The sequence below is a fragment of the Rissa tridactyla genome, chromosome 6, assembly GCF_028500815.1.
Source record: "Rissa tridactyla isolate bRisTri1 chromosome 6, bRisTri1.patW.cur.20221130, whole genome shotgun sequence".
Taxonomy (NCBI): domain Eukaryota; kingdom Metazoa; phylum Chordata; class Aves; order Charadriiformes; family Laridae; genus Rissa; species Rissa tridactyla.
This window is the reverse complement of record NC_071471.1, coordinates 37,621,826-37,645,915: the sequence shown is the minus strand read 5'-3', so window position 1 is coordinate 37,645,915 and position 24,090 is coordinate 37,621,826. Positions and strand designations below refer to the sequence as shown.

General features: G+C 38.2%; 1 protein-coding gene and 1 long non-coding RNA gene across 5 annotated transcripts in view; one reads left to right on the top strand and one right to left on the bottom strand.

Annotated features, from left to right (window-relative positions):
* LOC128910837 (uncharacterized) overlaps window positions 1-21,127 on the bottom strand; it is a 33,301-nt gene extending 12,174 nt beyond the window's left edge. The window contains exon 1 of the long non-coding RNA XR_008466887.1: window positions 20,756-21,127. This is a non-coding gene — a long non-coding RNA (uncharacterized LOC128910837). The remainder of the gene's footprint in view (window positions 1-20,755) is intronic.
* The window catches only part of MYPN (myopalladin), a 79,572-nt gene that overhangs the window by 11,893 nt on the left and 43,589 nt on the right, over window positions 1-24,090 (top strand). The window contains exons 1-2 of one of the 4 annotated variants that reach the window (XM_054204647.1): window positions 3,305-3,604; window positions 14,112-15,050. The exons of 1 other annotated variant lie outside the window; for it this stretch is intronic. In XM_054204647.1, coding sequence (XP_054060622.1) covers window positions 14,113-15,050 — 938 coding nt within the window. In that variant the 5' untranslated portion in view covers window positions 3,305-3,604; window position 14,112. Of the gene's footprint in view, window positions 1-3,304; window positions 3,605-3,798; window positions 4,570-14,111; window positions 15,051-24,090 lie in introns of those variants that run through there. 2 more of the 4 variants (XM_054204649.1, XM_054204648.1) reach the window with 2 other exon arrangements.

Here is a 24,090-nt window from a genome sequence, read left to right as displayed (position 1 = left end):
ACTGTTATGTTCTTCTGAAATAATTGCAGAACAGAGGCGAGAGGACATTAGAAAGAGCTTTCATTACCAGAGACACTGCCACGTGAAGAAGTATCGCAAGCTACTCTTGTAGGTAAAGATAATCAAATACCTCCAGACCCTTTCAGGTGACAGATGCTTCTCTGAAACACAGCGTGGGGTGTGAGGACCCGCAGCAGTTCTGGTTGTTCTGGGGAGGGAACGCTCTTTCCATGGTGGCTCCCCATCTTCTGGTCCTGCCTCTGTCCTCTCTCTGCTTCCAGCCTAACTAAATGTCAGCAGCACTCACTTTTGTTCTAAGGTGGAATTCCTGCTCAGAATAAAATTTTGAGGTTTGTCCAGCTGTTTTTCATCACTAGCTTCTGTGATAAGTATCTAACTAATCAGGATGTCCTGTAATGTATGTCCCAAAGCTTACTGCCAACTTGTAGCTGTCAGCACTATTTCCAGCACTAACCTCTAAAGCCAAAATAAACTTTAGTACAGGCATAATTGTGAGCTTGAGGTAGCTCGAATTGGAGAATTTCTTATTCCAAACTAATTAAGCAAATATATTGTATATGCTAGGTACATGATACTGACCTATATGTACTATGGTCTTAATTGTAACCTTGAAATCACTGCAACTATGGCAAGCTTATGGCCCAGAGAAGTGCTCATCTGTCTCAGTCACTCTGGGATAGTAAGATAAGTCCTTCTTCTCTGAGCTGTTTACCAAAAAAAGGGTGGTAGATCAATGTTGTAAAGGGTAATGACTACTTCAGATCTTTAGATGCCTTTTCTTTTTTATCTTCTAAAGCTCTAAAACTCTCCAATACTGTCCTTTAGATGGCTTCTTCCAGCCCCAGCCGTATTCACAGGGTAACTGTCAGGCTGGACAATATGTGTGGGATTAAGGGATGCCCTCAGAGGACCCCCAGAAGACAGTACAGACTCAGACTCCTCATATCATTTTCGGCAGTCCACACAGATGTCTAATAATTGTTCTCTCCCAAATAACGTGTAACCCATCTCAGTTCTCAGTTAATAGTTCAGCACGTGCCATTAATGGGATTGTATTAATTTCATCCTAATATCTAGTAAATCAAGAATTTTCCATTTATGATAAATCCTGAAGGTTTACAATTACAGTCTGATAATCCTACTACGGCATAACAGCCAACCAGCCATGTACAAAGTTCCATTTTAAGACTCACTCCTTCTGCTTGTAAAAGTACTTTGGGCTTTGACAGACAAGATCTGGAGAGAATTAGTGCTCATGTAATTTATTCTAGGACACTATGCCTTATCCTAGGGATGCAGATGTTCCCTTCTGCTGGCCAGCAAAGACAAAAGGACATAAAGCTGGAGGTCATGATATCTTGAAGTGTTTTTTTAGTGCTCAGCAGTCAAAAGCTGCAATTCACACAGAGGAACAACAGTATTTTCATGGCCTTTATGCTGTTATTTGCAAACTAGTGAATCTCAAATTCTCTAATGTTGCTCTACCAAGATGACAGCTCTGTAAGACCTGGCACATCTACTGTGTACCCTCCAACTTCTTGTGGTTCCTGGAAGTTTTGTCCTTGTACCACCTGCTGTTACAATGGTCAGCCTGTTTGCCACAGTAAAGGCTCGTAACTTTTATGGTTTCTCAATGCTGTGCTTTCTGCATAACCCTTAGCTCATTTGTTGCACAGCTTATTCAATGATTTTGCAATTCTAGCATTTTATATAAAACTCTCTCCTAAAGTGGAAAATTTTTGCAGATTTTTTTTTGTATCAGATCGAATAGTCACTTTGGATTGCTTAATTTTGCATATCATGCACAGACAGCAGTTCACAGCTCAGCAAGACTCCATGCACATTTTATAATCATTGCATCTCAGCAGAAGTCTACATAGATTTACAGTTATTTCATCTGATACATTAGAGTTTATTTTCAGGCTTCAGAGTTTGTAGCCTACAGCTACTGTAATGTCCAAGCCACAGTAACGTGCAGTGCAGTATCAACATGCAGTTCCTGTCAGCACTGTAAGGCTCACATCTACTGTTACAGATATTATAAAGGACACATTGGATCTCTATTCCAGGCATAAAGTTACATTAGACATCACCCAACCCATAAAATGCCTAACCTGTCCCTAAAAGAAGAGCTGACTTCACCATACAACTTTTCCATATCACTGAAGAAACCACACCGCAAATTAATGCTCACAAACTATTCCAACAATGATATTTCACAAAAAGAGAGAGAAACAAAAGAAAACTCCCCCCAATGCATCAGGAAATTTTTCAAAAAAGAATTGCCTTTACCTCTGAGTTTTCACACTGTTATGCCTCAGAAAACGTCTTTTTGAAGAACTACATCCCACAGGAGTACCTCTGTTCTAGCAAAGGTGCTCACTCGATAACATTTTGAGAGAACTGGGAGAAAGTCAAAAAGCCAGCTAATTACATCATTAGCTGTGGAAAGGGCTGTATATCAATTCCCCATAATAAATGCGTAACATTCCAGTAATCTTTAAAAATCTGAATTGTGATGAGCGTTTTTAATAACACAATATATCAACTATCAAGCAGCATTTTTGGTAAACTTAACTGTTCAGAATTACAGATTATTTTCTGTTGCTGGTGTACAGGATGAGTAGCAAATAAAATCTAGTCTCTATATTTTCCAAGTGATCTGGTAGGTTTTAGTCACTCAAGGTTTTAACCAGTAGGTCAGTTTTACGAAAGGAAATACTATATAGTAACAGGGTTTCTCTGTGTACCGCTTAAGAGATTTTTAAATTATTCCACCTATGTTTATACCTCAGTTTTATTTACAGCTAAGTTTCACTTGCCTCTTTTAATTACTTTCCCCCCAACAGTTTATTTCTGTGCATTCAATTACAAGTTAGAAGTTCTAGCTTTTTGAGGATTTGTAGTTAGAGGCCATCCTGAAAGATTTCTGCATACTTGCACTGTGTTTATTAAATTGAACACTTCAAAGAAGTCAGGAATATTTTACTATTAAATCACACGCGTTTGCTGAGTTTGCCTTTGCAGTTGCAAAACTTTTACATTATTACCGGCTGATGGGTTTCCCAGTGACTGTAATCTTCGAGTTCTGATCAAAACACAAAGACAATAGCAGTAACTAGTAATTTTAAAGGGCTGAAGTCTAAACCGGCTGACAAGAGTAATACAATGCCACTACAGCGCCTCTTGGATGAATCAGCAAAACCCACATAAGCATCTATAGGGGACGTTTCATGAGTGAGGAGAAGGCACTGGGTGCCCATAGGTGCTGCCGGAGCGGTGGATTCCCTGGCCAATGAGGTGGAATGCTCCGCGGGCACATGGTTTACGCTGCTCAAAATAACTTGGGACCTGCAAACTGACAAATGCTATTGCTCCGGTGGTGACAGGTTGTCCAGCTTCTTACAGCCATCCTCATAATAACGAAGGTTAACTTCCTTCACTGTATGGACTCCTAGCTGTTTCTGTTCCTGAGGACTCAAAGAATTCCCTCGCTTCCTTACTTTAATCTCACACTTCTGGATAATTGTCATCGCTACTGACTGCCAGGGCTGGGCAGCAACATCTGGAGGAATTAAAAAAGGTAATCCCTCAACTTTAGATTGGTCTACATTTTGATTTTGCAGCACAGATGCAGAAGGGTTTGATAAGCATGTATATTTGAATGCTAATTATTGCTGGTGAGACATATACAGGGAACAAATCATTTTTAAACTGACTGACTGAAATTCTGCTGAGGCATGTGCATTGCCGAGAAAGAGAAACAATGTTCTGCAGCGGTATAAAGGTCTTAAATAGCATTGGTGGGGTTCTCAAAATCCCTTGGAGCCAGTCTGACTCCTCCAAAGAGTCAACAGAAGATTGTAACGACCTGAAAAGTTCCTTGCCAGGACTGTATTCTTCTTCCCGCTTATTTTCCGTCCATGTTCTGAAATACTTACATTCTGGTATTCAGCCTTAAACCAAGATGCCATAATTTGGATTTCCTTCTTAAGCAAAATCAAACCTAATTTAACGTGACCCCATAGTTAAATACTTTCTATTTATTTATTTATTTATTTTGTCGTGTAAAATGACCCCACTGGCTATATTTAGTGCTGGGAGATCTGCTCTCTGGATTAATGTACACAACAGCTGCAGAAACAGTCCTGCTAGAAGGGCATAGCTCTCACCCTTGAGCTCTCACTATCTCCCTTGCTCTCTTTCTCTCTCAGAAAAGTATTTGACTGTCAGTAGCAAATGTTTGGCCCAATATACTGCAACATTAAGCAGTAATCAGAAGCCTGTCTTAAGTTTTACAAAATAATATGTCAACAATTGACAAGAGAACGGAGTAGCTCTTGAGTTTACGTCAATAGAACATTACACAAATCAAGCTAAAGACACCGATTACTTTATCAGTAATTTTGTTTTGGTCGTGAGGTTTACATTTGTGAAGATGCTCTAGAGTTTAAGAGTGGAAACAAAATCAGCAAATGTTAATGGAACAATTTCATAAACTTCAGCTCTGCTCTTCTCCCTCTCCTACACTTCCTGAAGATTCCTAAGGTCAGGATATTTCTTTCTTTTTGTCTTTCTTTTTTTCTTTCAGAAACAGCTAACAAAATTACACAGCAATAGGAAGTGTGTTAGTTCCTGTAGCTGAGCAGAATGATATTTATTATCAGCAATTATTTATAGTCAATTCAGGAGTTAGATTTTGTATTTGACAGACTACCAAAGACAAAGAAAGACAAAGCTCTGTGCTGGTTTGCTATTCCTGTGCATTCTGTAGAGATTTTACAGCAGGTCTTGCTGTGCTACTGAAGGAATGTTTCTGATCAACAGCTGCTAAGAATTAGCACTCTAGGTATATTTGCACATAAATACAACATTAAGATGGTTTGTTAAAAATTTACACAATACCATAACAGCAATTGGACAATGCAATGTAAATCATAATCTAAATCACTGGGGGAAAAAAAATCTGTTTACTTTTCTGTTTAAAACTTAATTGGTTTAGTACTTGTTTTCATAAACTGTAAAATTCTACAGAGACAGGCAAATTAATTCTGCCTAATATAAATCTTATTTAAACATTGTACTTTGAAAATATGATTCAAATGTGAAGACTTTTATGTTATAATGTTCTGAGGGAAGACTGATGAAAAAGAATAAAAATGACAGAACAGCAGACAAAAAGAAACAAATACAGTGAGAATGTGAAAAAAGAAAAGCACAATTGAAAAACCTTGGGGGGAAAAATGCAAGTCAGATTTATTTTCTGTCTAATTTAAGGCTTGAGTTCCCTTTTTCACTAGGAAACAGAATTTGTATGAAAACTGAATCTCATTTTAAAAACAAAACAGCCCATAGATTTGAAATGACCAGACAAAAACATGTGCAAACGCCACATAGTTTGCATACCCCTGCTTTTCAGGGATTTTCTTTGCCCAGTTTATGCTTGTTCAGTCTGGCTACACAAGCAGTTGGTCGCCCAGTCTTCAGATACACGTGTATGAGTTCTTTAACATTGGTGCCACCTACACGCACGGGTAGAATTGAGACTTCTGCTCAGTGTTTTAAGCTGTGCAAATTCTCATTACAGTACCTTGTGCAGTGCTGTAATTTGTCAGTCTAGACTGAGCCCATGCAATACATAAATTACTTTTTAACACTGAGAGCTAAGCTGTAGGTTCGGTCTCAAACTAAAACTTTACAGTAGTCCTCAACTGCATGCACTTGTGGATTTCTGCACTGCTCGCACATACTGCTGGCAAGAATAATACAAATGAGCTAGTTTAAATCATTTGGGTCACAGCCCATGAAACCAGATTTGCAGTTTTAGCTATGAAAGTCCTGCAGAGTGGTGTGCCTGTGTTTGGACCAGGATAAATGAATATTGCTGCCTGTTAGTTATATTTTCCATTGAGGACTTTTGTATGTACAATTCAGCACCAAACTGTGGACCTCTGCTGTATCTTTTTGGGCCTTTCATATAAAGTCTTTCTTGTATCGGCAAACCTTGAAGGAAACCGGACTATACACATTACTTGAATCAACAAAACCTTATCCTACATTACGAGCACTTGAAGTACTACACTCGGAGCTTGTCCTGACATCTGAGGCCTGGCCTTCACATGCCAATGGGAGAGGAGGATGGAGAAGCATCCCAGGCAGGCCTAAAGACAGCCCTCACCTGTTTTCCTTTTTGACCTTCTAATTTAAAAATCAGATTAGATTTATTTCAGTTTCCATTTAAATTTTCAAGATACTGTTTACCTTGCAGTTCAAGGAGAGTCACTGAAGAGGCAGAGAGAACTTGAGACATGGGTAAGAAAGGGTCTCAGTTCTCATTTGGACAAACACTAAGGGACAGTAGTAATAATGAAAAACTAAAGACTTTTTGTGATCAGAGTAAAAAGAAAAAAGTTCTTTTCATTATATGATAGTATGAAGGAAATGGTGAAAAAGTTCAAGAGGTCTCAGGCCAGGGCATAACTCCAAGTGCACATAGGCCTCTTGCAGTGTGTTCTACTGACCAAAATGACCTGGAGAGAGGATTTATCCCATCCCATTTCTGAGATGATGAATTCCAACTTGTTTTTTCTTTTGTGGGCTGTGTGATTATGCTGTCAGCAGGAAAGGGAAGAGACGTTAGGGATGAAATACAGTGGTAATGAAGAATGCATTTCATCTCTCACATTTCTAGCACCATAGGGACAAATAATCACTGTTTGCTTGTAAAATAGGTGCTCTTAAGGCTCACTAAAGTTTCTTAAAGCAAAATGGGTGCTTTTAAGGCTTTAACAACTGTACACTTTGAGGCACATTCAAATGCCTGTGGGTGAAATGGTGAACACCTCCAGACAAGAGGAAAAGAGCTGTGTTAGAGGAGACCAACATCACTACAAAAAGCAGTCTGGATAGATCCTCTGCTACAGAACTCCAGACTCTTAAATATTCCCAGCTTCAAATCACTTGCTTGCAGTTTGAGATTATTTACCTAATGTTCATAAAATATTCACATGTTAAATTATCTCTCTGTAAATTCAAATTATTTATTACTTTAGCATAATATTTTAACTAAATATAGATCATGTATAACTGTATATGGATAACTCAATTCTATATTCCCTTTCCAATGAAAATCCAGATAGCAATTTCAGTTTAAAAGGAATTTATAAGTAGTTTTACCAGTTAAGGCCCCAATCCACTATCACAAGCATTCAAAAGATGAGGCATTGTTCAACTCCCAAGCCATTAAAAATTTATTAAAAATAAAGAAATTTCCCCAAAATTCTAAATATTGGATGTTCTATATTTACCTTTTCCTTTTCCTTCCCTTTCTTCGCTTCCTTTCTTTTTTCCCTTCCTTTTAAAAGGGAACTTTCTTGTATAGGTAACAATTTTCAATGTTTAAGATTTAAATTTGTAGAGGAAAACTTTGCATTTTTCCTGAAAATTCCTTAGAAAATTTAACCGTGTGGCATTTACAAATAGAGGGGCTTCAAGGTGGGAGTTAGTAATTCTGTTCACAGCTACAAGTAAATCCTGCCTAGTTTAAGTGAAGTTGCTCCAGGTCTATCCTGCAATGTATCTAAGTGCAGAAGCCGGGCTATTAGAGATTTTATTTACAGAAAAGGGCCTGATTCTACTCATTTTTCTGAACAAAGGCAGTATTCACCATACATCAGTTACAACAGCAATTAAAAAATCCCTTGAGCAGGTATTTACATCAAAGCAAAGAGCAGCAGTGTGTGAAGATACTTAAAACACCACCACCAGCAGTTTTTTCACTATTTACAAAACTATATAACTGTGACCAAGAAACAGCTTCCAGCCTCTTTTAGACTTACAATCAAGTAAGAGTTTTAAGGTCTGGAATTTGTAAAACAGACTAGAGATGGAAGAAAATGCAACATATACTTAGAACATTAAAAAGATTATATTGAAAAACATATATAAAGAAGTAGGATGTTTCCTAAATCTGGACATAACCTGTAGCCTGCTCGTTCTTAGAGGTATTTTGTTTCCATCAGAAGTTGTTATACTCCTGGGCTTGGAGGCTCTATATTTTCCATTATTTAATTACGTTACTTGGAAATGGAGTTCAGTTATCTGCTTTCTTGATTCATTACAAAGAATAGAATTCAAAGCTACTAATGTGTCTAAAACAGAAAAGTAAACCACCTTCTTGTACATAGTTTTCCAAACACAATTATTAAAAACATCTTACTCACATCCCCAAACACACACTAGACCTTAATCCCCTGCTCCAGCCTAACCTTTCCTATGTCTGGAGTCTCAAAGTCTGTCTTGCAGCAGTTACAGCTTGTCAACGGGCAGTAATGGAAATGGTGACAATGGCAACTGCTAAGTGGGAATTCCTGCAAGCAAGTAAGAATGTGATTGTGATCATTAAATGTCTGGAAGACAGATCGCTTGTGTCACCTCTTAGCTTGTTTTTCATAGCTGGAATCATACAGTTGAAACACCCGTATAACTGTTAGTGTTCAACAGCGTATAGGTAAATGCAATTTATGTGCAACTAAATTAATTGGAAAAGGATATAGCCTCTAATATCTGCTAAACTTTCCAGTCTCCAAACAGAGATGCTGGGCATACAGGTCCAGAGCCTGCTGATACTGGGGTTTCATAAGAAAGCAGTCTCAATTAAACTAATGGTAGCTTGAAAAGCTAGACAAGGACAACATGTACTGCCTAAAATTGCTCATTTTTAACTACAACTGAAGGCCAAAGAAGACGTTCAAATGCTTTTTGCATTACATCTGCTATTTGCAGATAACCTCTTTATTATGACACAGAGGAGTGTTTGCAAAAAAACATCTTTAGGGCATCAAGCGTTCAAAGCTGTCTCTCACCAAATAAAACAGAGGATCTGCACTCAGATACATCCGGATTCGCTTCAGCTTTGCTGAGATTTCACTACTGCTGTTTTCTTAGGAAAAGCTCAAATTCTTTCAGTGATGACTCAGCAATGAGTCTAACCAGCCTCAAACAAGAGGAAATTAAAGGGTTCGGTGTCACACCGCACAAGCTTCCTGCAGTGCAATTTTCCTCTCTTCCACGTAAGGATTTTCAGGTCAAGCCACTGCCAAAACAAGCTGTGGAAACTAGTTCTACCTTCGTGAATATTTTATCTTAAAGATCTCTTGTCATAAATATAGGCTCTTGGAAACTCAGAAAGCTTGTGCAATTAGTTGGCTAGTGGAAACTGAATTAGTAGACTGAAGAAGTTAATGCAGTCAGTTTTGTTCACGATATCCTCTGATGCCTCTCGATACAATAGGTGCCCAAGTTCACTGCTGTTAGTGTCCCAAGAAAGCAAAAAACGTTGCCCTCAATGCGCTTGTTTGGTGCTGTAGGTAATGAACCAGTCAACAGTAGAGAACTGCTGACTGCTGGAGTCAGTCATCCCATTTCCAATCCCAAATACCACCAGTTTAGAGCTATTACTTGTAACTAGCTTTGCAATTCCTCCCCTTGACACTGGTTCATTATAAAATAGATTTTTCCAGTCTGCAAAATTATTGGTGCTTTCATTGACACCACAGATTGCTGTCTACTGTGTTTTTACTAGGGTTTGTCCTTCTTACTGCTTATTCAACAGAGTTCTCTGCAGAGTCATCTGCACTTATCTGCTCAAGAGAGGTATCTGCAATTACTGTATCAGTTTTGCGAGCTCTGTGATACAGCAGCGGTGTGCCATGCATTGCCACTCACAGCCCGTGTTCTGTGACCCTGCACACTGGGGGCTGTGCGATGGTTTCTGTGCAGCCACAAAGACACTTCTGTTCCAAAGTCCCAATCAGGAAAAATGAAAAGGAAGGCTCAAGGCATATCAAGGCCAATTCCACATGTCGGTCTAAACAATCCAGAAAGTCAGGCAACGAGAAAGACTGAGTTCAAGACCAGATCTTAATTTTAGAGCTTAAATTCCAATTTTGTCAATAGAAATGCTAAATTATTATTAATTATCATTAATTAAACCTGTAATAGCATAGCTGTTCCTCTGGTGACATCTTTTCACTCACTAGAAAGATGGCTTAGTAGATACTTTAGAAAATATATTGAATTCAGCCTTATCGCTATCTATCCCAGAGACCCTGTCAGGCTGCATGCTTGGTCTTATTTGAACAAAAGCTGTTGTCCCCTGACTGTGAAATCTCGAATAGCTTAGCCTAACCAGTGCTTCCTTCAATTATCAGCCCTCTGTAGTCCTTGGAGAGCATAATTCCTTGTAGAAAAAAGAAAAGAATCTGGACATGTCTCAAGGCATAAGCAAGGCATAATTAATAATTGTAACTGGATTGTCTGGTAGCCTCACAGCAACATTTGCTGAAACTCAAAATTAGAAATTACAAATTAGAAATATCACATAATTCAAAGTATCTTCAAACTTCAGTAGCCAAGCACTGCGTCAAAGCGCTACATTTGACTAGTACCCAACTTCTTCCTTACTAAAAATAGAATAAAAAGTTATCATCTTCTACACAAGCTGAAAATAGAGAAGAGTTAGATATAATATTTTGACCCTGGGTGAGCTCTAAAGAAAAGTGACAGCACTCTAAGGATTAAGAATTTGGCATGAGATCCATTCTCATCAATATCTTGCTTCCCAACAGCAGAAGGAGCATTCCACTCTCTTCTACATCTTCTGCTCCAATGGGCAGAAGGAAAGAAGATGTTTCAGGTCCTTTGCTGGGAACTGCTTGTTTTCTCCCATTCACATCTGTTCAACTGCCCTCAGAAGGCCAGAGACAGGGTTGAACCAGCAATTTGTCCATTTGCTTCCTATATGTTCACTCAGGACTGTGACAGACAAGTGGGTTTTGCTCTTCCATGTATGGCCCTGCTGTCTATCCTGCTCATCCGAACAGAGGATGCTTTATACAACTGCATTACAGCCAGACAAAATGAACCATCAGCACATGGAAGTTTTGATTGGACTAATTTAATTTCCTCTTTTTTGCAAACTAGAATTATAAAGCTATTTTGCCAATCTAAACACATCTTCTTTGAGAGCATCTCTTCATATTGCAGTAATACTCCTTAAGGAAATTATTTCTCACATTAGCAGAAATTATTTCCTTCGTGTTTCAATGCTATGTTAAAAAGATAAACAAAAGATGTGCAAGACCAAGAACAAAGTCTCAAATAACCACACTGAACAGTTACTTTACTATTGTCATCTGCAGAAAAGCTGCGCTGCGATTAACAACCTCTGTTGAAGTGGACATCGCACTTAAATCAGAAAATCAAGCTATTATCTGTACAACAGAGGAAAATGAAACCCTGAATAGTCACAGTCAGATGATTTTCATACACCCTCTCAACAAAAGCATTGCAGTTCTTCAATTTCATTTGACTTTGGCAGGTTTTGATCACACAAGTATTATTTCCCTAATTGTGTTTCCTCCATAGAGCGTCCAGTGCTCTGTGAAGACCCACATCATCTTTTTTCAGCTCTGATGACCTCTACAGACATTAAGATGAAATGAAGATATGCCATTCTGAAATGTTTCAGAAAGAGTGGCCAAGAAATGTTGCAAGCTAAATTTTGCAACCATGTAAAATACATACTCCTCCAAGTGTGTAAAATACAGCCTTCCACCGCAGCACCTAAAGCTACACAGAGACACATAGAGCTGGAAGTTATAATTCAGCCAAAGCCACATGCAGAGAGGTTAGTGTGGAGCTGCATCCCTCCAGGGGTATGCTGAGAGACTGTACCTTCTATGACATCCCACTAAAAGCACACACCGCTCTCTCTTTGCAGGCTAAGCCAGCTGCATGGTGCAGAGAGAAGAGCTGGCTGTGGCTCTGCTTCTTCCCTTCTGTTTTTAAGTAGATACCTGGGGAGGAGGTCTAAAGCAAGTTTGCCCTGTGTTACAGCTATATTCTAGTTCATTCAGGTGCAAGGTTTGTCTTTCAGGCTGCAAACTCCTTAGGTCAGAATGTATTTAAACTCTTCAGAGCTGAAACTGTAGCTTTAGCTGTGACCTTTACAGCACATAGTACGCTATCAGCACATAAATAAGATAATATAACCCCTTAAACACGTTCAGCTTCAGTAATGTTGCACAGCTGTTTAAGAAGCAAAAGCTGAGCAAGCAAAAGTAGTATCCATAGGGCGGGAACTTTAAGCCTGAGGGAGACCTCTTTGTTCTCTTAAGAGGTTAAATTACATACTCTGTCCAGTCATGAAACAGCTTGCATTATCTCATGTAGGCTTCCCAAATCAACATTCTCTTATGTGCAGCAGCTTCACTGAAACACCCTGACAGATAATTTAATGCCAAGTGTTCAATTAGTATTGCAGACCCTGGCTCAGTTGCAGGGACTAGATTGGGTGCTTAGAAGCATATCATTTATATGATATTTTATTTGTCATTTTTCATACAGGCACAAACTTACAAATATTTTGGTTGTGAGCCTTTGTTGTTTTACTGATTGTAATAAACCAATAAATAAATCAAAATCAATAAATCTAAAATGCCAAATATTTATGTAAGAAAAAGAATTTCAATATTAAAAATTGTGTCTCAGGCAGAGCGATTAAGGTCTCAAAATGCACATCAGAATATGATAGCTTTATGTTCATTCATTGAAGAAGAATACGAATAGTTTAAATTGGAGCTTTCCTTTTTGTAAATAAGGAAGAAGGGCTGTCGCTCACATTCCAGGAAGAAATACCGCAGCAGTACGAGGTATTACCACCTCATTTGCTTTTTACCTGCCCTTTTCCAGGGACAACTGTCCCACTAGCAGAGCAGAAAGCCTTTCACAGCAGAGATATCTTTTTTACCCTTCTTTTCTTTCTCTGGCAACTTAAGCTGTCGCATAAGGCTATGAATGGAAATGGCTGAGGCAAGGGCACACATGTTCCTTTCTCTTGATGCCACAACAGGAACAGAACCTTTTGCAGTGCGACAAATCAAACACCTGGGGGTAGGAATATTTGAAACCATCACAGCAAGACTTGCCAGGCCATAAACCATGTAGGAGAGAGACACTGTGCACTGCATATTCTGAGAGACAGATCCAGTAAATAGTCACGCACTTGTTTCACTAGCTGTGAGGTATCAGCTCTCTGAAAGGTTGTGAAGAGTATTTGTCTTATTTGCCTTCATATTTAAGGCACCTTAAGAGGAGTGTGTTAATAGGATGTCTGAATCCCTCTACATTCATAATGGCTCTTGTGTAAATAAAAGGGAGAATATTACGCAGAAGTATTTACTTAAGTATCAAAAGGGATACTTTAGCTTTGCATATCAGGCATGCAGGTTAAGTATGGGCTTTCTGATACTGTCTTCTCATCTGTGGTACATTTTTTCAGAATCAGGATGACCGGAGTTAGTGATTTTTAAAGGCCTGTAGTACAAGTGACGTTCGTATCAAATAATGACATAATTCTCTACTTACTTTAAATAGCTTATTAGAAATAATGCTTAATTTAAGAAGGTATAGAATATTTAGCACCATTATTGCTTCCTATAACGCAATATCTTTAAGCATTTTAAATGAAAAATTGCCATTATAGAATTTTTGTTCTTCTCTCCCCTTCTCCTTCCTCCTGTCATCCCTCAAACATTTTTGAGGGTTCATTTACTTACTATTTCAGTGTCTTTCAAGCTAAATTTACTTAATTTAAAAGCACTGTTATTCTCTCACAATTTTGAGTCCTTGAAAAACGCAGCATTTCATCTATTTGATGAGGTTGTTTCTTAGCTGGAAACACACATCAGCAGTGATAAAGATTAGACATTGAAACTCAGTTAATAGCTTTGTAGTTGAAGTTTATACTGGAACAAAGTATAAATTACCACAGTTGCAGTTGCTTTAGCTGTGTAAGGCTACCAATGGTAGAAAGTGATAAAAGATGAATTTACCGGGTAAAGGCCACAGTATCTGGCAGTATGTACAGAAGCAGGCCTTTAAAACAAGGCCATACTTACAAGTTGATATTCAGCACACAGATGCACTTTGAAAATCCTGTGTTCTGCTTTTCAGAAGCCTGTAATTGTGTGCAATCAAAAAATTTGCTATTGATAAGGTATGGTCCTATTTGTCCTTTGTGTTGGCAGCATGCAAGACGACAGTTTAGAATCCTCAACTTCAATATCTCAACTTCTGAGAGAAAGTTATTTAGCTGAAACTAAATGTCAAGGGAAGAGTGAAAGAAGCAGATCAGAAGCAGCTTCTCACAATTCCCATTACGGCAACTCTTCCGGTGATTCAGATGAAGTAGCTGCCCAAGATGACCTTCCAGATCTCTCTGCCTTTTTGAGCCAAGAAGAGCTAGATGAAAGTGTAAACCTGGCAAGACAAGCTATTGACCAGAATCCACTGGAAAATAAACAGGATGAGCTTCAGGCACATTCACAGCATCCCCCAGATCATCTGAAAAACACAGGAAAACACAAACAAATGGCCCAGTCCACAGCTTTGAAAACACCAGACAATGGCCCACAGTCAAACTTTTGTCAGGACCATGTCAGAAATACAAAGGGCTCCAAAGGGAGCTCTCAAGATCTAAAGAAACAACACCTCCCTTCTGAATCAGAATCAAAAAAGGAATTCCTAAACAAGGCGGCAGATTTTATTGAGGAGCTCTCATCACTTTTCAAAGCTCACAACTCTGAACGAATAAGGCCCCGAACATGCAAAAACTACCGGAGCAAAATTGATTCTAAGAATAAGCCTGCTCAAAAAGGCAGCTCTAGCCTATGTAGCACATCAGAAAACCGAGAAAGGCTTTCCATTCCAGTACCTCAAGACCTGGAAAACAAAGCAGAGAAAACGTTTGAACAAACAGATGATCAACAGGCGGCAAACTTGGAATCTATCAATCAATTAACAAGTGCAGAGCTAAAAGCAGAATCGGAATCTGCATCCGTATATTCTGATGAGCCTATTGGACAACCACCACGCTTTACTCAAAAATTGAAGAGCAGGGAAGTTCCCGAAGGAACCAAAGTGCAATTGGACTGCATTGTGGTAGGAATCCCGGCACCTGAAGTCAGGTAAACGTATTCTGCGCTTGTCATTTTGTATTTCCGTAACAGTAGGTGTATGCCTTACTCTTTCCAGGTATGCATATGTTTCAGTAATCTGTAGCAGAAGTCTCTTGATCTTGGTTATTAAAATCGATTAAGAAAAAAAATTGCCTCTTTAACTCATACAAAAGGTTGCTTATATTTTAAGACATCATATTTTGGGACATATTACTCTCTTGAGTTCTAGAGAACTGTTTTTAAATACTGTACTTCCATAATTAAAAGAAAGTGCTAACTCCTTAGTGAGAAATGTTATCTTGATGGAAATCAAGACTGATTGTGTAAACTGGCTAAAACCACTGATGGCCACCATACGACAAGCTGATGTCTGAAGGTATTTGAGATGAGTGAACACAGGATCCTATAAATCAAAAACATCAGAGAGGAAAGGAGTTCATTTAAGTTATTATACAAATAACCAGAAGCAGCTCAGTTCTAATTCAGATTCTGACAATGATTCTGCTGTGACTTTAGAAAAAACACTTCTGTTTTATCACGTATAAGACACCCTTATTAATTGACACTTATTCATGTTGTGTGACTAGCCTGCTAATTCTGATGCTTCAGTTTCCACCTATATCTATGAGGATTTTGAAAGTTAAATAAGTAACATTTGCCAAGATCACTGGAGATGAAAGGAAATGTAAAAAAGCTACACTTTATTCATCAGTGACATCAGTGGAATGAGAAACAGATTATTGTAACTTTTAAATTCATCTTGAAAATTCTTAGATCTCATCAGCATTTCTAAATCTAAATTTGTTCATATAGAGCTCATTAGTCAAATTTACCTCTCACTTACAGTGGCGGAGTTACATTTCCTTTGCTGGGACTGTACCAATCCAATAGAAAGGAAATCTCTATCCATTTTTTAGAGACGTACTATACATATTTGCATCCTAATATCTGCAGTGTCATAAATAGCTACTCTTAGTCTAGATGGTTGCCTATCCTTTTATAGGCATTTTAGAATTCTGTGTTGCTTTTCTAAATATTGAAAAGAACTCTTTGCATCTTCAGCGTCTAATTAAAGGACTCAGTGCTTCACAGATGGTCCACTTTTTCCACTTGTCAGCTTATTGTATTCCTTATATACTTCAACAATGCTGAGTACAACACTACTACCACTTCTACTGCAGTCAACACCTTTTATCATCTTTCTCACTGAACTAATAGGCACAATCATCAAATGAAAACTATCCCAACATCCAAAGATGGAAGCTCCACAGATTTTTTGGTAAAGAATCTTTGTCTTCCACTCCCTTGGATTTCTGGCACACCAGCTGTTAATTTTTCAGAAGGAAAACACTTTCAAAATGTGCTATTAATTACATAGGAACAAGGATCTACAAATTAATCCTCTTGTTATGGACAGCCTTGTCATGAAGACAGGAAGTTACCCAGTTCATAGGATCCCTGAACTGTGACTGCCAGACCATTTTGCCCCACGTCTGCCTTCAGTAGTATCACGTAGGCTCTCAGTCCCTAACAAGAGCTTGACCCATAGTGCCAAGCAGGGTCTCTTGTCCATGGCAGGAATGTGAACTTCCAAAGGATTGAACAATTTGTTTATAGAACAGGAATCCATTCTAAAGCTGGGGGAAATACCTTGTTTGGGAACGATATGCTTTCTACTATGCTTCATGCCTAAACTCACTGTTTTAATTAACAATTTGGAGGCATTCCCTCGGTGGATATTATACCATTATAAATGTTGTATTGTGTTCAGCCCTTAAATTCATAGAGGAATCTGATTAAAAGAGAAAACAGTGCCAGAAATTTGTTTTTTTTGACAGAAAATAGATATGAAATATCATCATCCCCCAGATATTAGCAGCAGTCTCTGAAGACTTCTCTTGCTTACAAAGACTTTGCAACTTATTTCTCCAAGCACTTCCCTTGATAAATCTTTTTGATATTAAAAATGTCAGTAGGATCCCTGGACATGAGAAATATTTGTTTTTCTCTCATCATTCATAGTTTATAATACAAAGAAAACAACTGAAATCTTCTCTTATGTATAGAGACCTGTACATAAACTCCATCTGGCTTTCCCTGTATCCAGAAAAGGTGAACACTGAATTGCTCATTTATAGATATTTAATCCAGTGCACAATGTTAATTTTATGTATTTCTCCAGAAGGCCACACCACCATCCTTATAGCAGCACATCATGCCCATGCTGTTGACACATACATAAAACTGACAAGGTGTTCATGCCATCTAAGTTTAGGCATTTAACAACTATCTGAATTAGAAGCTGACACTATAAAGTCACTGAAGCCTCGCAAGGGCAAAATGGAGAACCTAGGAACAATGACTCATCTCGCGAAGTATCCAGGGATGGCCAGGATGCCTGTGTACCCAATTCAGGGACTGCTTGATTGGAATTGGATGACAGGTATCTTTGTAACTTGGGTCTATTTTTGTCCCAACAAAACTGAAGCTTTTCCATTGAAATTGCTATTTCAACATTTGATTTTGCATACTGTAAATAATAAAATAAGCTTCTTATGTGAATGACAGTCAGTACAGGAGCTGTTACACTTTTAGAGAATAAGCATCCATGAGACTTTTCCAACGATAACACACTGCACCAAAGAGAAATGCACGCTTGGTTTACTGACTCATGCTTGTAGCCAGATCAGGGTCTTAGAGGAGCTAACACAAACAAATGCTGATGCCCTGAGGTCAAGGGAAGTAGGGACAGGGAGAAAGAAGTCCCATAGGGAAAATCAGTCCCAAGCAGTCAAGTTCAAGAAAAAGATCAGGCTCAGCTTTCAGCGTCACAATTTAAGCTAACAAATAAAAGATAAATCACAAGGGGATAACTTTGAACTCTCTCTCCCCTTGTGTTTTTGTGTGTGTGTGGGTGCATGTACATGCTGTATTAAGGAGAAAGCTGGGAATACTAGCTGCTTGAACAGAGTTCCCTGATGATAATTGTTAACAAAACTTTTGTCCTGTTCATCCAAGATTCTTTCAACTCCACCAATGTGTAGGAGTAACACTAAGGAAGGATGTAAAAAAATTCACTTGCCTGACTGATAAATATTCATGTGCTTCCAGTGATCGTGGACTTTTTAGTCACTGCTACAGCACAAGGAAACCAGAAAATATAATGTAGTTTGGGGTATGTGTTCCATTAACCACAGGGACCATTGAGAACGCAGGGTTTTTTCACTAAAAATAATGCTTGTCTTTGATCTGCTGTGCAAAGCTTCCAAAATAGTGAAGGAAGCATCTTGCTGGCCATAGTTGTGGAACTGTGTCGAGAACTGGGCTCAGAAGCGGCAGCTGTCTTGCTCTGAGGGTAACAGTTCTCTGAGCTTTATGGTGAGTTAGTTCAGTATCTGCGGAGCTGGGCAAGGAGAGAAGCATTCTAATAGCTAAGCAAGAGAGACACAAAAATCAGTAATCTCAGGAAAGGACTAACTGTCAAGATGGCAACTGATGAAAGAAAGCTTAATGCTAACTGACTTTAAGGCATGTTTTCTTCTTCCTTCAACTTAGCTGAATGATCAAGGTCAGTAAACATGCATCCTTTGGACACACATGTGCTAATGCGTGCTTGCCTGTGTCCCTTGACTTCCTAACCACAGGACGGAATCCCAAGTTACTTGCAATGCTTCTAATATAAACAGTTACAATGTAGAAGTGGTACTGTGGGAACCCAGCGCATTGTGAAACAAGAACAAGATTCAACAAGCTCTGTAATGTCAGTCAACACTAGGAGCAATCATATGGTTAAAGTGATGTAAGGGGGATTAGAAAGAGAAACTAGAGACAGGAGATTCAGAAAGAGCTTGATCACAGGAATGAAAAGGACTGGAAAATATGATGGATAGATACCACGTTTGAAAGCAAGACGGTACAAACCAAAATTGATGAGTAAAAAATGGCATAAATGACATTCATGATGGATCAGGGTCAAAATATCATTGGCAATGATAAAGCAGTAAAATTTACAGCCTTGGCAGGTAACTCTGGCATTCACAAGGGTTCACTGAGGGACAGAAAATAGGATAGTGGAGCAAGAGAAGAAACTGGGAACTGATTTGAAATATCAGTATATGGAAAGCTAAATCCTGCTTGGCTGAATACAGATAGACCTGTCCAAATGCTTTTTAAGATAACTCAGCCGTAATCTAACAAGCCCACATGTTAGAGGAAGCTCGTTAAGCCTACCTGTCTAGAAAGAAGTTTCAATGAAACGTTACCTATTTTTCAGTATCGTCAGCTGAATGCAGTGTCACAGAAGAGATGAACACAGATTGATACTATAGTATGTGTGCCTCTAGCTAGCTCAAACATTAGCTCACAATTAAAGAGCACTACTACAATTATTGGTTGATTACTTTACTCTGACTATACTGCAGTTTAGAAATAAGCATTTAAGAGAAGCATGTAGCATATTTCCAATGTGTTAAAGGTTTTGATTACCTCCTTTTCATGCTTCCTTCTACAGTTCTGTTTCTGTATGAGTAATGATAGGTGTGACATTCATTCCTCTCTGTGAGGAGAGCACTCCTTATTCCCTCAAGTTCAGAGGTGCCTACATTTTTCCAAACTGTTTGGCACATCACTCCTAGGTTAATTTTACTTATGAATCACATTGCATGGTTTGGCATACACAGCTATCCTGGAAGTGTCATGAGGATTTGATGTTCTAAAAACAGGCTGTATGTCATAAGGTTTCCATGAAAACATTCTTTAACATAGGCATACAAAGCTTAAAAAGTGTGTTTTAGCGCTGCTTTGTTTAAGGAGACTAGATCTGCAACTAATCATAGATTTTTAGAGACTGAAGTCACGTAAGATTGATTAAGACTTTTTTTCCTGGCTGCCAAATGAAAACATTTATCTGTTTTAGTGCTCAAAGCCGAGAGAGCTAAACTTCTCTTACATGCAACTCCAGTCAAGTCAATGGATTAAAACCTAGGATGTATTTGGCACGGCGATGACACCGCTTGTGCTTAATGTGAACCTGCCTTGTATGATTACAATTCATGGCAGGAATGAAATGTCAGTGACAGAGAGTATTGCTACTTCAGTCATACCACGTATCCCAATGTCAGAACTCCCCTTGGAACTGACATTTCATTAGTACCACACACAACGTTTTGATGGTAAGAATAAAATAAAATGTTAATAAGCAAGGAATAGATATGGCCATACCAAATATTCACATAAAGCTTAATTTCACTAGAGAATTGTTTTTGATTTACAAGCATTGCGAAGAGATAACATGCATGCAACACGCTCTTTTTCTTGGCTTAATCTCAAAATGCTTTAACATTATGGTGAAAATAGTAACTAAAGAACACACTGAACAGGAGAACTAAACACAGGTTTGAAACACAGTTTTTTTTCTAAAGTTTTAAATCGCTTACGTTGCAAATTTTGGACTATCAAAGGAAAAAATAAATGCAAAGAAAAGAATTAACTCAATCCTGCCTCATTGTCTGTTTGAGTCTACTAAAGGAATATACTAGTCACATACTACCAAAGTTAACTGGAAGAAGTAGCTTACGTGGTGTATTTTATTTTGCTTATAGGAAATTAGAATTGTGCCTCACAAAGGCATGCAATACAGACTTATCTCCAGACAAACATAACAGGTTAATTGGAAAAGCTGATCAGTAGGAACACAAAGAGTTCTTATATCTTACCAGTGATTATATCGCAGTATTTTGTGTAATGTGTTTTGCTTTATGTGTCACATAAAGCAGTGAGGAGCCACATTTGTGTGGCTAAATATATAATATCACTGTACTGAAAAATGTTGCTGAAAATTAGCTCAAATCCTAGAACTTGTGTATTCTCTTCAATAGTTTTTCATATCTGCTAAAGCTGAATGCTAAAACAAGACTACATTATAAGGAAGAAGCATGAGGTAGGTATATAAAAAGACATGAGTAAGTGCCATGACTCATCTCCCAAAGTACACAGATGCCTACATGAATTACACACCTAAAACGCGACTTGTACATTCATATACCCAAATTGTGCTTGTAGTCATACATCTGTGCATGAACCTTAGGTCTTCTCTCCTGAAAATATGACATTGTCAATTATCACCAATTGCAAATCTTGAAAACAACAGAAGAATAATCCATGTTGTACACAGAATTGAAAAAATCCCTTGATCACAGGAATCCTATATATTTTTCTGGTCTGGATCTTCAAAACGGCACTAATCTATTTCAAAGGACCTTTTCAATCAACCCTATAACACACATTACCATACTTCTCCCTTGGGACTGCAAAGTGTTTCCTCTACATACTTGTGGCAGAGTTGTTCCTTTATCCCAGGCACTAGATGTTTGTGTTCCGGATACCAAGGACCCCACTACTAGCTATGGTTTCTGTATGTACACGTTTATAAGGACATCACTGAAAAGAAAAGCAAATGTAAGATGTACTTCTGGGGAGCCAGTCAAAAAACCTCCACTGTATCTAATTATTAATGGGAAAAGTAGCAGATTTGGGCAAAATCATTATAGGCAAATCCTAAAACAGATGTAGCTTTTCTTTCCATTTGAAGAGGTTTGTATTAGAGGACCTGAAGGTTCCTGACTGATCTATGATGGAATACAAACACTACAGCTCAATCAGAAGAAGTTTGAAAGATCATTATTTTTAAAGGAAATGTATTTTGAATGGAACTGTAAATCAATTCTTTCAAAATACAGATGACACAAACAAAAAGCAGGATTTGCAAACTAAATGTTAGTAAAGAACCATACAATCTAATCTACTAGAAAAGAACAGTAATGGCACTGTGAAAGTGAAATCCTTTAAAAGAGAGGTAGTTTGTAAATAATAATTATAAGACCAGTGATTTTCCCTTTCTAAAATTACTTTTTTTTACTGTGCTGCTTCACACCTTCTAAAAAAGATAAAGAGAATGGTAGATAAAAGATAGAGATAAGAGATAAAAAGTTTAAAAAGATAAAGAGAACGGTTAGATACTCCGCAGAAATAGATGAATATACATACATATATATGTATATACTCGCTCTGTTCTTACATTCTTCCATAAGTGCTTTTGGCCACTGTCAAGACAGCATGCTGGGTTAGGTGGACTTGCAGTCTGAGCCAGAACACCCCATAAGTTCTTATTTATCTTTTTACATGTGCATGCCGGGATATGTGCTGATGTTATTACTCCCGTTTGTATGATGACAGCTCTCTCTTATATTTCCAAAGGTGCTGCATGCTGTATGGGTTTGGTTAATATCCAGAACACTGTTTACACTGTATTGTGAAGCACCTTAAACAAGTTCCATTGAGGTTTGAGAAGTAGCATGAATGTCTGCTGAAAGCTATCCTGAAGTAAAGTGTTGTCCTAGGCAGATTTTCCACTGACAGAAAGTACCTCGGAGCATCTCATTTTGCCCACCAGATTGGTAGAAAACCTAGCAAATGAACTATATTGAACTTCAGAGGGACAGATGAATACTCTCTTAATGTTGTGGCTCACAGTGAGTTCAAGCAAACATCTGCGTCAATTTAAGAAGTAGCTGTAGCTTTCTAACTGCCCAGTCCCTTATTTTATGGTTATTAACATTTACCAAAAATTATATATAGGAGAATTTGTATGGCTCAGTTATCCTAGATCCACATGTCTAGCGTCCTACTGCAAACCCATTTTCACGAGACCAGAACTGGGGCAGCTGGGCCTAGGAACACACTTCAACCTGCCATTCTTGCTTCACGGAGAGAAACCTCCAGCAAAGAAGTCAGCATCAGGATTTTAACATTTTAAAGTACTGCAGACAGATCTGCAACAGCTTGTCTGTCAGAGCCCTGTGGTTCGCATGGAAGAGAAATTAGTAACTTTGGTTGAAGTTCTCTCCACGAAGCAGTGCCAGTTTCTCATTTGTAAAGCCCTGCAAGAAGGATGCGGATGTATTTTAGTGAAGCAAAGCTGTACTTCAGCTGTGAAATGTCAGGGCAGAGAGCTGGGACATTTTACATCCCACTGGCATCCTCTTTTAACATGATGATATTTACTACATGACTGTTCATTGCAATCAGAAATGTTAAATTCATAGAAGTCATTTTCTTAGACCCGTTTTCAATTCTTGTTACAATGCAGGCTTGTAAAACAGGATAGGCAAGCAGATGTAGACACAAACCAAGACTTTCAAGTTCTAGCTTTCTAGCTACAAAGGTTTGCCTTTCTAAAAGGGGAAATTGTGTTAAGCGGTATGATTCATTCTACAGTGCAGGAGCTTCCCCCCGTAACAGGCAGACCTGTACACTTTCCAAGCTGTACATTTGAGTCAGTTGACTGTAGAGCTACAGATTACACTAATGTGCGACTTGAAGTGGGCTGGGGAATACCCTGTCTACTTTAAGAAAGCCACGTTGGACGGCTAGTTGGATGGTGCACAAATAGTGCATGGTTTACTTCTTAGCTATGTAATCAGCATTTAAGTTCCAGATCTGTACTCCTTCATACCTCGTAGTCCCTTTGCGGCTCCTTTTTCAATTCTACATTATACTTCTATTAAACTCTGGTTTTTCATTGGTATGGACTGTCTTATAATGTGGGGGGTTTTTCCAAGATATTAATTTGGAGGTTTCTTCATGCTCAATATGTAGCACGAACTGTTGCAAAAAGTTGTGCTTCCAAGAGGTGAATACAATTGAATGGTTAAACAATTTATTAATGTTTTTCTAAATTATCTGAGATGGAAATGTATCAAAGTACCTTATAGTATGGCCCGGGAAATATGAATTATTACAATGTATTACTTAAAAACCTATCCTTATCCTTTCCACAACTAATCTTATTTGCTGTAATATACAATAGTAAATACATTTGCCATTGCTTTGATAGCATTTGTATGCACTCAAAAGCTAGCAGGTACTTTTACAAAATTACCATATAAAGATGGACAAAACAATTACTCATTTATAAAAATCAATTGAATAAAAAATGTTATCAGTATGACAGCTCCCACCCACACATGCACAAGACTCATTAATCAACCAT